Here is a 14,473-nt window from a genome sequence, read left to right as displayed (position 1 = left end):
ATGTTTGTTCACCTCCGTAAAGACCAGATCTGTGCATTACAAGGACAACCCTGAAGGGTATAGAGTACGCCATGACCCCCGGGCCCTGGAGACTGAGGGTATAGAGTACGCCATGACCCCTGGGCCCTGGAGACTGAGGGTATAGAGTACGCCATGACCCCTGGAACCAGGAGACTGAGGGTATAGAGTACACCATGACCCCCGGGCCCTGGAGACTGAGGGTATAGAGTACACCATGACCCCCGGGCCCTGGAGACTGAGGGTATAGAGTACACCATGACCCCTGGAACCAGGAGACTGAGGGTATAGAGTACGCCATGACCCCCGGGCCCTGGAGACTGAGGGTATAGAGTACAAATGACCCCCGGGCCCTGGAGACTGAGGGTATAGAGTACACCATGACCCCCGGGCCCTGGAGACTGAGGGTATAGAGTACACCATGACCCCTGGAACCAGGAGACTGAGGGTATAGAGTACGCCATGACCCCTAGGCCCTGGAGACTGAGGGTATAGAGTACACCATGACCCCCGGGCCCTGGAGACTGAGGGTATAGAGTACACCATGACCCCCGGGCCCTGGAGACTGAGGGTATAGAGTACACCATGACCCCTGGGCCCTGGAGACTGAGGGTATAGAGTACACCATGACCCCCGGGCCCTGGAGACTGAGGGTATAGAGTACAAATGACCCCCGGGCCCTGGAGACTGAGGGTATAGAGTACACCATGACCCCCGGGCCCTGGAGACTGAGGGTATAGAGTACGCCATGACCCCCGGGCCCTGGAGACTGAGGGTATAGAGTATGCCATGACCCCTGGAACCAGGAGACTGAGGGTATAGAGTACACCATGACCCCCGGGCCCTGGAGACTGAGGGTATAGAGTACACCATGACCCCCGGGCCCTGGAGACTGAGGGTATAGAGTACACCATGACCCCCGGGCCCTGGAGACTGAGGGTATAGAGTACACCATGACCCCCGGGCCCTGGAGACTGAGGGTATAGAGTACGCCATGACCCCCGGGCCCTGGAGACTGAGGGTATAGAGTACACCATGACCCCCGGGCCCTGGAGACTGAGGGTATAGAGTACGCCATGACCCCCGGGCCCTGGAGACTGAGGGTATAGAGTACAAATGACCCCCGGGCCCTGGAGACTGAGGGTATAGAGTACGCCATGACCCCCGGGCCCTGGAGACTGAGGGTATAGAGTACGCCATGACCCCCGGGCCCTGGAGACTGAGGGTATAGAATACGCCATGACCCCCGGGCCCTGGAGACTGAGGGTATAGAGTATGCCATGACCCCTGGAACCAGGAGACTGAGGGTATAGAGTACGCCATGACCCCCGGGCCCTGGAGACTGAGGGTATAGAGTACACCATGACCCCCGGGCCCTGGAGACTGAGGGTATAGAGTACACCATGACCCCCGGGCCCTGAAGACTGAGGGTATAGAGTACACCATGACCCCCGGGCCCAGGAGACTGAGGGTATAGAGTACGCCATGACCCCCGGGCCCTGGAGACTGAGGGTATAGAGTACACCATGACCCCCGGGCCCTGAAGACTGAGGGTATAGAGTACGCCATGACCCCCGGGCCCAGGAGACTGAGGGTATAGAGTACGCCATGACCCCCGGGCCCTGGAGACTGAGGGTATAGAGTACACCATGACCCCCGGGCCCTGAAGACTGAGGGTATAGAGTACGCCATGACCCCCGGGCCCTGGAGACTGAGGGTATAGAGTACACCATGACCCCCGGGCCCTGGAGACTGAGGGTATAGAGTACACCATGACCCCCGGGCCCTGGAGACTGAGGGTATAGAGTACACCATGACCCCCGGGCCCAGGAGACTGAGGGTATAGAGTACGCCATGACCCCCGGGCCCTGGAGACTGAGGGTATAGAGTACACCATGACCCCCGGGCCCTGAAGACTGAGGGTATAGAGTACGCCATGACCCCCGGGCCCTGGAGACTGAGGGTATAGAGTACGCCATGACCCCCGGGCCCTGGAGACTGAGGGGCCTCTAACGGGTCTCCTTATAGTATGACCAGACCAAAACAACTACAAACAAGGCGTTATAGGTCAGGCGTCTGCATTGGAACCGAGGAGGCGCATGTCAACACTTCTGGCCAGGATCCATCTGGCTCCTTCACTTACTGGCCATGGACCACCAGGTGCGGGGGTGGGGGGTAACCTGAGGGTGTAGGTTTTGTAGCACCAGGGGGCCTATAAGGCACCTCTTTCCAATATGAGGACACAAGTGCTACACATTATAGTGGTGGGGCCACGGACAGATTGTGCCCTGGGACCCAGGAGACTCATGTTACGTCTCTGGAAACCCCTCAGAGGACCCCCTACCCAATATCATCATCCTTAGTCATCCGATCACCATGTCATTATATTACCATTATATCAGCGAGGTCACCATAGACTCACCCATGAATGGCGTGGATGGCGTGGCTTTCGTAGTGATATCGCCCCTCCTGGTGTCGGATGTCAATAGGGAACGGAGCGTGAAATGCGGGGAAGAGATGTGCTGCGTCTGTGGGAGAGGAAAAGCGGAAACTTAGCAAAACTGTCTCAAAGAATAGAAACCTCACACAATGCTTCAGTCTGAAATTATCCTCATGTAATCTGGAAAACATCTGGGGCTCCGTCCCCCTAAGAATGGGGTTTCTCAACTAATTTCCCTCTTGCAGCCACATGGAGAGGAGGCTGCAGCAGTGACGGGGTTACTCGCCCTGAGTGGGCAGATTATCTCACCCCCGGGAATGTGCTACCACTTTAAGCCCCTCACAGTTTGGTTCCTGTAGAACAATGTGCGGATTTTCTGCCTGAGGATCCAGTGAGATCCAACCACCTGTCCTGCATTCTTCCCACAGAGCCGGGGCCACAGCTGGAGCCGCATCTGCTGCCTGTCCTGGAGGAGAAGATACAGGGACGGCCAGTGCAGGTAGTATACAGCAACAGCATAAGCTCCAGGTCCTACAGCCAGCCTGATAACAGATAGTAATAGATTGTATTCTCCTGTCCTACAGTCGGCCTCTCCCCTCCTGACATGGCAGATAACAGATAGTAATAGATTGTATTCCCCTGTCCTACAGTCGGCCTCTCCTCTCCTGACATGGCAGATAACAGATAGTAATAGATTGTATTCCCCTGTCCTACAGTCGGCCTCTCCCCTCCTGACATGGCTGATAACAGATAGTAATAGATTGTATTCCCCTGTCCTACAGTCGGCCTCTCCCCTCCTGACATGGCTGATAACAGATAGTAATAGATTGTATTTTCCTGTCCTACAGTCGGCCTCTCCTGACATGGCTGATAACAGATAGTAATAGATTGTATTCCCCTGTCCTACAGTCGGCCTCTCCTCTCCTGACATGGCTGATAACAGATAGTAATAGATTGTATTCCCCTGTCCTACAGTCGGCCTCTCCTGACATGGCTGATAACAGATAGCAATAGATTGTATTCTCCTGTCCTACAGTCGGCCTCTCCTCTCCTGACATGGCTGATAACAGATAGTAATAGATTGTATTCCCCTGTCCTACAGTCGGCCTCTCCTCTCCTGACATGGCTGATAACAGATAGTAATAGATTGTATTCCCCTGTCCTACAGTCGGCCTCTCCTCTCCTGACATGGCTGATAACAGATAGTAATAGATTGTATTCTCCTGTCCTACAGTCGGCCTCTCCTCTCCTGACATGGCTGATAACAGATAGTAATAGATTGTATTCTCCTGTCCTACAGTCGGCCTCTCCTCTCCTGACATGGCTGATAACAGATAGTAATAGATTGTATTCTCCTGTCCTACAGTCGGCCTCTCCCAGCCTGACATGACTGATAACAGATAGTAATAGATTGTATTCCCCTGTCCTACAGTCGGCCTCTCCTCTCCTGACACGGCTGATAACAGATAGTAATAGATTGTATTCCCCTGTCCTACAGTCGGCCTCTCCCAGCCTGACATGGCTGATAACAGATAGTAATAGATTGTATTCCCCTGTCCTACAGTCGGCCTCTCCTCTCCTGACATGGCTGATAACAGATAGTAATAGATTGTATTCTCCTGTCCTACAGTCGGCCTCTCCTGGTATATATATATATATATATATATATATATATATATATATATATATATATATATATATTAGTTATTGGGCGCTATTAACCCCTTGTGAGCTCCTCCCCCAGCTCCCGTACAGACGGCGCACTCTCAGTAATAAGAATATAATAAAAACTGAAGACATAAAAGACAAGAAACAGGAAATAACAGGAGATAAGTCAGCAGGTCCCACTGCAGCCCCAGGGACGGACCCCACACTGGACCCCAGGGCCTGAGCGTCAGTTCTGCAGCCAGAGTCATCTGATATATGTGACAGGACATATATACAGGGGCTTCGGGAAGTCTTCAGACCCTTTTACATTTCCCCTTGTTGTCTCCTTGCTGCTATGTTATGTCTCAGTAATGGACACTCGGCCTCATCTTGACAGAATAAATCAGAAATGGAGAGATTTTTGCAAATTTATTAAAAAAGAAAACCTGAGCTCTCCCCGGCCAGAAGTATTCGGAGCCTCTGCTGTGACTCTCATATGTAACTCACAGGTCCATTTCCTTCTGATCCTCCTTGAGATGCTTCTTCTCCTTCCTTGGAGTCCGGCTGTGTGTAATGAACCTGATTGGACGTGATTAGGAGGCGCAGACCTGTCTATATAAGACCTCACAGCACAGGTCACATCAAAGGAGAATCAGGAGGTCAAAGGAACCGTCCAAGGGGCTCAGAGACAGGATTGTGACAAGGAACAGATCTGGCCAAGGTTCCTCAGAGCACAGCAGCCTCCATAATCCTTACATGGAAGAAGTTTGGGACGACTAGAACTCTTTATAGACCCAGCCATCCAGCCAAACTGAACAATGGTGGGAGAAGAGCCTTGGTGAGAAGTAAAGAAGAACCCAAAGATCACTGAGGCCGAGCTCCTGAGACGCAGGAGGGGGATGGGAGAACGTTCCATAAAGTCACCGATCACTGCGGCCTCCACCAGTCCGGGCTTTATGGCAGAGTGGCCTGAAGGAAACCTCACCTCAGTGCAAGACATAGGAAAGCCAAAAACACATGAAGGACTCCCAGACTATGAGAAATAAGATTCTCTGCTCTGACGATGGTCTGTGTGGAGACAACCAGGCCCAGACCATCACCTGCCCAATACAATCCCACCAGTGACACATGGGGGGCAGCATCAGGCTATGGGGCAGGGACAGGACGACTGGTTGGAATGGAAGGAAAGATGAATGCGCCCAAGTACAGAGATATCCTGGAAGAAACCTCTTCAGAGCGCTCTGGACCTCAGACCGGGCGAAGCTTCACCTTCCAACAAGACCCTCAGCACACGGCTAAAATCACAAAGGAACATCTCTGTGACCATTCCTGACCGGCCCAGCCAGTGCCCCGACCTCAACCCAATGGAGCTTCTCTGGAGAGACCTGACAATGGCTTCACCAACGTCCACCATCCAACCTGATGGAACTGGAGGGGATCTGCCAGGAGGAACAGCAGAGGAGCCCCAAATCCAGACTTGTATCAAGAAGACTCCGGGCTGTGCGAGCTCAGAAGGGGCAAATACTCCGAGCAACGGGGCAAATACTCCGAGCAATGGGGCAAATACTTCTGGCCGGGGGAAATTTAATATTTTCTTTTTTAATAAATTTGCAAAAATATCTCCACTTCTGATTTTTTCCTGTCCTGTGAGGCCAAGTGTCCATTACTGAGACATAACATGGCGGCAAGGAGACAACAAGGGAGAAATGTACAGGGGTCTGAAGACTGTCCGGACCCCCTGTATATCACTGAGGAGCTGACAGTATACAAGTAACAGCCTGTATATAATACAGTGGCCCATGATAACATGTATACAGCTCTAGTATACACCGCAGAACCTATAAGATTCAATGAGCAGTATAGAATTCATAGCAATACCTGTATACAATGAAGGAAATCATCATGAATATAGGATTCACCGAGCAGTATACAATGTAGGACCTATAGCATCTAATAATCAGCACAAAACACAGAAAATACATTTCCACTATATAATAGCTGCATGTGAGCAGTATAGAATTACTGAGCAGCCTGTAACACCGAGGCCATGCAGAACCTATAGAATCTAGTGATCAGTATACAATGTCTACCCTATACCATGGCCAGTATACAAGGCAGAACCTATAGAATGTAATCTTATAGACCAGAAGGGGTGACTATAATCTGTCCCGTAATCCAGAATGTCTGATAATCCGGCCCGTGACTGTGCGGTATTACAGAGGCGTCTCCTCCCATGTGTCAGCCCTATGGCGGTGGTTATAATTCACTTTAATTGGGTCGCTGTCGTCTCGGTGGCTGTACACCTGTGGTGGGTGGTATCTCACCCCTCCAGAAAAAGGGGAACGGAAAAATCCACCAAGAATTGGGACAAAGCTGAAATTAGTTTTATTTCTGCAAGATCAGACAAATCATCCGGGTTATTAATATTCACATAGTAATGGCAGAAGTGATCTCCTATCTATCTATCTATCTATCTATCTATCTATCTATCTATCTATCTCCTATCTATCTATCTCCTATCTATCTATCTATCTCCTATCTATCTCCTATCTATCTATCTATCTATCTATCTATCTATCTATCTATCTATCTATCTATCTCCTATCTATCTATCTATCTATCTATCTATCTATCTCCTATCTATCTATCTCCTATCTATCTATCTATCTATCTATCTCCTATCTATCTATCTATCTATCTATCTATCTATCTATCTATCTCCTATCTATCTATCTATCTCCTATCTATCTATCTATCTATCTATCTATCTATCTATCTATCTCCTATCTATCTATCTCCTATCTATCTATCTATCTATCTATCTATCTCCTATCTATCTATCTCCTATCTATCTATCTCCTATCTATCTATCTCCTATCTATCTATCTCCTATCTATCTATCTATCTATCTATCTATCTCCTATCTATCTATCTATCTATCTATCTATCTATCTATCTCCTATCTATCTATCTATCTATCTCCTATCTATCTATCTATCTATCTATCTATCTATCTATCTCCTATCTATCTATCTCCTATCTATCTATCTATCTATCTATCTATCTCCTATCTATCTATCTCCTATCTATCTATCTATCTCCTATCTATCTATCTATCTATCTATCTATCTCCTATCTATCTATCTCCTATCTATCTATCTCCTATCTATCTATCTATCTATCTATCTATCTATCTATCTCCTATCTATCTATCTATCTATCTATCTATCTATCTATCTCCTATCTATCTATCTATCTATCTATCTATCTATCTATCTCCTATCTATCTATCTCCTATCTATCTATATCTATCTATCTATCTATCTATCTATCTATCTATCTATCTATCTCCTATCTATCTATCTATCTATCTATCTATCTATCTATCTCCTATCTATCTATCTATCTATCTATCTCCTATCTATCTATCTATCTATCTATCTATCTATCTATCTATCTATCTATCTCCTATCTATCTATCTATCTCCTATCTATCTCCTATCTATCTATCTATCTATCTATCTCCTATCTATCTATCTATCTATCTATCTATCTATCTCCTATCTATCTATCTCCTATCTATCTATCTATATCTATCTATCTATCTCCTATCTATCTATCTATATCTATCTATCTATCTATCTATCTATCTATCTATCTATCTCCTATCTATCTATCTATCTATCTATCTATCTCCTATCTATCTATCTCCTATCTATCTATCTCCTATCTATCTATCTCCTATCTATCTATCTCCTATCTATCTATCTATCTATCTATCTATCTATCTATCTATCTATCTCCTATCTATCTATCATCTATCTATCTATCTATCTATCTATCTATCTATCTCCTATCTATCTATCTATCTATCTATCTATCTATCTCCTATCTATCTATCTCCTATCTATCTATCTCCTATCTATCTATCTCCTATCTATCTATCTATCTATCTATCTATCTATCTATCTATCTATCTCCTATCTATCTATCTATCTATCTATCTATCTCCTATCTATCTATCTATCTATCTCCTATCTATCTATCTATCTATCTATCTATCTATCTCCTATCTATCTATCTATCTATCTATCTCCTATCTATCTATCTATCTATCTCCCTATCTATCTATCTATCTATCTATCTATCTCCTATCTATCTATCTATCTATCTATCTATCTATCTATCTATCTCCTATCTATCTATCTATATCTATCTCCTATCTATCTATCTATATCTATCTATCTATCTATCTATCTATCTATCTATCTATCTATCTATCTATCTCCTATCTATCTATCTATCTATCTATCTCCTATCTATCTATCTATCTATCTATCTATCTCCTATCTATCTATCTCCTATCTATCTCCTATCTATCTATCTATCTATCTATCTATCTATCTATCTCCTATCTATCTATCATCTATCTATCTATCTATCTATCTATCTATCTATCTCCTATCTATCTATCTATCTATCTCCTATCTATCTATCTATCTATCTATCTATCTATCTATCTATCTCCTATCTATCTATCTATCTATCTATCTATCTCCTATCTATCTATCTATCTATCTATCTATCTATCTATCTATCTCCTATCTATCTATCTATCTATCTATCTATCTCCTATCTATCTATCTATCTATCTATCTATCTATCTATCTATCTCCTATCTATCTATCTATCTATCTATCTATCTCCTATCTATCTATCTATCTATCTATCTATCTATCTATCTATCTCCTATCTATCTATCTATCTCCCTATCTATCTATCTATCTATCTATCTATCTAATATCTATCTATCTATCTATCTAATATCTATCTATCTATCTATCTATCTATCTATCTATCTATCTATCTATCTATCTCCCAGCCTGTGCAGTCAGCAGTCTGGGGCAGTCAGCAGTCAGGGGCAGTGAGTAGTCAGGGGCAGTGAGTAGTCTGGGGCAGGCAGGAGTCTTTATATTATTCCATTGCTCCTGCCTATGCAGTGTCGGCATCTTCTTCACTACAGGCAATTTACATCTGCAGAATAGAACAGGGCGCCAGCCCAGGCTGCAGCAATAAGGTGACATCATCAGTCCGGCCCACGCGGAGCTGCTGACAGCCGGGTGAATGCTGGAGCAGGAGTTCACATTCTGAGGACGTGGATACAATTGACAGTAATGCTGATACAAATAGATACAAAATGTAACAGCAATTCACAACAACGTAACCAGTAGGAACTCAACAAGGGACAGTCGCAGCTTTTCTGCACAATGTATCAGCGCAGCTCATAAACCGGCAGCTTTACCCGATGTCTCCAGTTTCTCTAATCGTGTCATTCGCAGATCGGTTCCATAAAGTTCCCCCAGTAGCTCCGCCTGTCAGAGAAGAGTTAATGCAGGCAGATCCGCAGACCCAGCGTCTCCACCTGTCATCAGGAGGGTTTATTAAGCAAATATTCGCAGCTTTTGGTGAAATTTGCTGCTGGAAAGTCTGAACTTTCTGCGCCAAGAATCAAAGTGTTTTTCTTTCCACGTCCCTGAAATAACGCAGAACGCGGCGTCGCACATTTACACCTCTGCGGAAGACACTGGGGGCTCCCACTACTGAGCTAAAAATAAGGTCTGGAATGGGCCGGGGTGCCAAGAGGGCGACTTGTCAAAAATGTGCGGAGCTGTGAGACTGAACCCATGACAGGAGGCATAATGGAGGAGCAAAGTGACAATGACAGCTCCATGTTGGCTTTCAGGGTCAGGTTTTTGCTCAGCTCTTTAAGTTACCATAAACTGTTTCAGAAACCCTGAATAAAGGCATACTTGTTAAAGGGATAGTCCAGTTTCTCCTAATGGGTTCTCATCCTAAGGGGGTTCCCTAGAAAAAGTGGACACTGAGCAATGGCCGAGCTTCCCCTGTATAGGATTTGGCATAAATGTCTGATAGGTGCAAGTTCCACTGATTTACAGAACCTTGTACAGACCTGCGGCTTGTCACAGCTGGGGGTTTGCTACAATTGGATTGGACACCAGACTGATACATTGTAACTATCGGGACAGGAGAGAGGTTTGTGCAGCTACAGGTTTATCTCACAGAGGACTGGACTGGATACAACTGTAACAAAGCCTCAGCCATCAGAAGGGTTTAGCAATGAATGTTCCAATTCACTGACAACAAGCACAGATTGTATACACTGAGAGTAATGGGCTGAGACTTATTTCCATGACTGTCCTTGTTCTTGAAATTGATGGGTGCCAGCCCTAACCCTACACCAGCCCCTATACCTCCACTGACCCAACGTCACCCCTGACCCAAACACCAGCCTTTACCCTATAACTCCACTGATCCAATGCCAGCTCTGACCTTACACCTGCCCTGACCCTATACCAGCCTTTACCCTTTACCTGCCCTGGCTCAATATTAGCCTTTACACTATACCCTCACTGACCAAATGCCAACCCCGACCGTACACCAGCTCTAACCCTATATCCATCCTGACCCTACACCAACCCTGACCCTATATCCATCCTGACCCTACACCAGCTCTGACCCTATATCCATCCTGACCCTACACCAGCTCTGACCCTATATCCATCCTGACCCTACACCAGCTCTGACCCTATATCCATCCTGACCCTACAACAACCCTGACCCTATATCCATCCTGACCCTACACCAGCTCTGACCCTATATCCATCCTGACCCTACACCAACCCTGACCCTATATCCATCCTGACCCTACACCAACCCTGACCCTATATCCATCCTGACCCTACACCAGCTCTGACCCTATATCCATCCTGACCCTACACCAACCCTGACCCTATATCCATCCTGATCCTACACCAGCTCTGACCCTATATCCATCCTAACCCTACACCAGCTCTGACCCTATATCCATCCTGACCCTACACCAGCTCTGACCCTATATCCATCCTGATCCTACACCAACCCTGACCCTATATCCATCCTAACCCTACACCAGCTCTGACCCTATATCCATCCTGACCCTACACCAGCTCTGACCCTATATCCATCCTGATCCTACACCAGCTCTGACCCTATATCCATCCTGACCCTACACCAGCTCTGACCCTATATCCATCCTGACCCTACACCAGCTCTGACCCTATATCCATCCTGACCCTACACCAGCTCTGACCCTATATCCATCCTGATCCTACACCAGCTCTGACCCTATATCCATCCTGACCCTACACCAGCTCTGACCCTATATCCATCCTGATCCTACACCAGCTCTGACCCTATATCCATCCTGACCCTACACCAGCTCTGACCCTATATCCATCCTGACCCTACACCAGCTCTGACCCTATATCCATCCTGACCCTACACCAGCTCTGACCCTATATCCATCCTGACCCTACACCAGCTCTGACCCTATATCCATCCTGATCCTACACCAACCCTGACCCTATATCCATCCTAACCCTACACCAGCTCTGACCCTATATCCATCCTGATCCTACACCAGCTCTGACCCTATATCCATCCTGACCCTATACCAGCTCTGACCCTATATCCATCTTGACCCTACACCAGCTCTGACCCTATATCCATCCTGATCCTACACCAGCTCTGACCCTATATCCATCCTGACCCTACACCAGCTCTGACCCTATATCCATCCTGACCCTACACCAGCTCTGACCCTATATCCATCCTGACCCTACACCAGCTCTGACCCTATATCCATCCTGATCCTACACCAACCCTGACCCTATATCCATCCTAACCCTACACCAGCTCTGACCCTATATCCATCCTGATCCTACACCAGCTCTGACCCTATATCCATCCTGACCCTATACCAGCTCTGACCCTATATCCATCTTGACCCTACACCAGCTCTGACCCTATATCCATCCTGATCCTACACCAGCTCTGACCCTATATCCATCCTGATCCTACACCAGCTCTGACCCTATATCCATCCTGACCCTACACCAGCTCTGACCCTATATCCATCCTGACCCTACACCAGCTCTGACCCTATATCCATCCTGATCCTACACCAGCTCTGACCCTATATCCATCCTGATCCTACACCAGCTCTGACCCTATATCCATCCTGACCCTACACCAGCTCTGACCCTATATCCATCCTGACCCTACACCAACCCTGACCCTATATCCATCCTGATCCTACACCAGCTCTGACCCTATATCCATCCTGACCCTATACCAGCTCTGACCCTATATCCATCTTGACCCTATATCCACCCTGACCCTATACCAGACCTTGTGCCATCCTCTTCCCTGGTATTGATGCTACTAATGGGGGGGACCTAGAGAGGGGCCGCAGCTCTGACCATCCTCCTGTCTCCAGACCAGTGTGACCTGGTACATGTCATGGGGAGAACCAGTGGAGAGTCACGTCCCAGGAGATGAAGGAGAAAACCCACATTGATCCTAATGCTCTGGCATAGGGGTGAGGGCTTTTGTCAATTAGTTCCAGATTGGGGCCCCCTCCCCCTTTTATGCTTGTGTTGGAATCTGTGCCAGGAGTGTTTAATGAGGAAACTTCTATAAGAAAGAAATTATTGGAACTTTTGTCGGATCAGGAAAAAAAAGCCTTTCAGTCTATTTGGGGCTTAAAGTGTGAATGCAGCCTGAACCCCGAGCATATGGCGATCACGCGAGCCACACCACAGTCTTGGCGGCCATGGCGCTCACACACCGACTACCCGAGCAGAATACTAAGAGCTCAGCCCCTTTCTCCACCTTCCAGCAGCGGCTTGTAAGTCCTGCGACCCACACAAAGCTCAGACCCTTCCTCTATTTTCCTGCACAGCAAGAGCTTTAATAATTGGGCTTTACCTCCTGCTCCTCGGCCCCCTCGGATATTGTCATGTGGGCGCATTAACATCCTGGGCGAACCGGCAAAAGCCTCAATGGACGGGAACAGAATGAATAAATTTCACGTGCATTAAACATTCACAAAAGTGAACTGGACGGGAAGATTTAGATACTTGTGAGCGGCATTGTGCCCCCAAATGAAAGGCTTTCCTGTGTGTGGCGGGCGATCTGTAATTAGGGGGTTCGGCTGGAGGAATGGGGGGGGGGGGGGGGCATAGTTTTTACTATTATTTTTGCAGGAAATTTGCAGGAATTGTCTCCAAGTCTTAGACCTCAAAGTAGCATATAAGTGAGTGACGTCTGAACATTTACGTTACAAAGTCCCAGACCTGTACAATGTAGAAACCAAACTGTAACAGGGAGCACAGGGCTGCAACTGAGAGGGTGGCGGCAGTGCAGGGGTTAAGAGCGCCTGCATTCCTTGGGAATGTTCTGGCTCCAATCTCCACTGATCTCCTCTTCTCCAGTCAGGATTAAAGCTGCCTGACCCCAGAGAGAATAGACAGATCACTCAGGACAGGGATGTAAAACTACACAGAAACCCACAGACTGGAAACAGCTGGAGTGGAGTTTAGTGCAGCCTTGTGCTCCTCGCTCCGGGTCGCCCCCTTACTGTCCGCTTTATTTTGCTTGGAGTGTAGTAATGAGATGGAGCAGCTCCAGGGCTGAGACATAAGAGGGAGACATGCAGAGGCTGCAGAGAGCGCAGGAACCCGTCACAGAATGCAAGACACTGCAGCCAGGAAATCAAAGGGTTAAATGCAGAATGACCCGCTTATAACATGAGGGACATGGGGAGCAGTCATAAGGGCCCACTTTATTTTTTCAGTGTGGCACCGTGCCAGGGCTGAGACATGGAGGGAGAGGTGCAGAGGCTGCAGAGAGCACAGGAACCCGTCACATCCGACAAGAAGCCACAAAACACCTAAAGCAGAATATAACCCATCTGTAACCTTCATGAACATGGTGACGGGCTCCTGTAACTTCTTCACCATTTCCAAGATCTCTGCTTGCTGTTTGTGAATGGAAATATCAGGTTTATTAGACACCTGCTCACAGCTGAGGGTTCGTCATCATGTACCAGACTGGGCGACTCTTAAGTAAAAAGGTCGCAACTGATGATTCTGGACAATCCTGTGTATACACAAAACTACAAGCCATATGTAAGATAAGTAACAGGACCCCCGCCATGTGCTATCTACAGTGTTGGCCAAAAGTATCGCCCCCTGCAATTCTGTCAGATAATACTCGCTGTCCCCCAGATAATGATTACACAGCACAGACTCTTATATAGTATATAAGTGACACAGGGTATATACAGTATAAGTATCGCCCCCTGCAGTCCTGTCAGATAATCCTCGCTGTCCCCCAGATAATGATTACACAGCACAGACTCTTATATAGTATATCAGTGACACAGGGTATATACAGTATAAGTATCGCCCCCTGCAATTCTGTCAGATAATACTCGCTGTCCCCCAGATAATGATTACACAGCAC

At 47.1% G+C, this 14,473-nt stretch overlaps 1 protein-coding gene across 1 annotated transcript in view; it reads right to left on the bottom strand.

Moving 5' to 3' along the window:
- Positions 1–14,473, bottom strand: part of GLI2 (GLI family zinc finger 2) — a 101,443-nt gene that overhangs the window by 36,396 nt on the left and 50,574 nt on the right. Inside the window, 1 exon segment of the mRNA XM_075284704.1 lies at positions 2,441–2,546. Coding sequence (XP_075140805.1) covers positions 2,441–2,546 — 106 coding nt within the window.

The sequence above is a fragment of the Leptodactylus fuscus genome, chromosome 8 (genome assembly GCF_031893055.1).
Source record: "Leptodactylus fuscus isolate aLepFus1 chromosome 8, aLepFus1.hap2, whole genome shotgun sequence".
Lineage (NCBI taxonomy): Eukaryota > Metazoa > Chordata > Amphibia > Anura > Leptodactylidae > Leptodactylus > Leptodactylus fuscus.
Note: the sequence above shows the minus strand (reverse complement) of the source record. Positions and strands in the feature narration are given on the sequence as shown.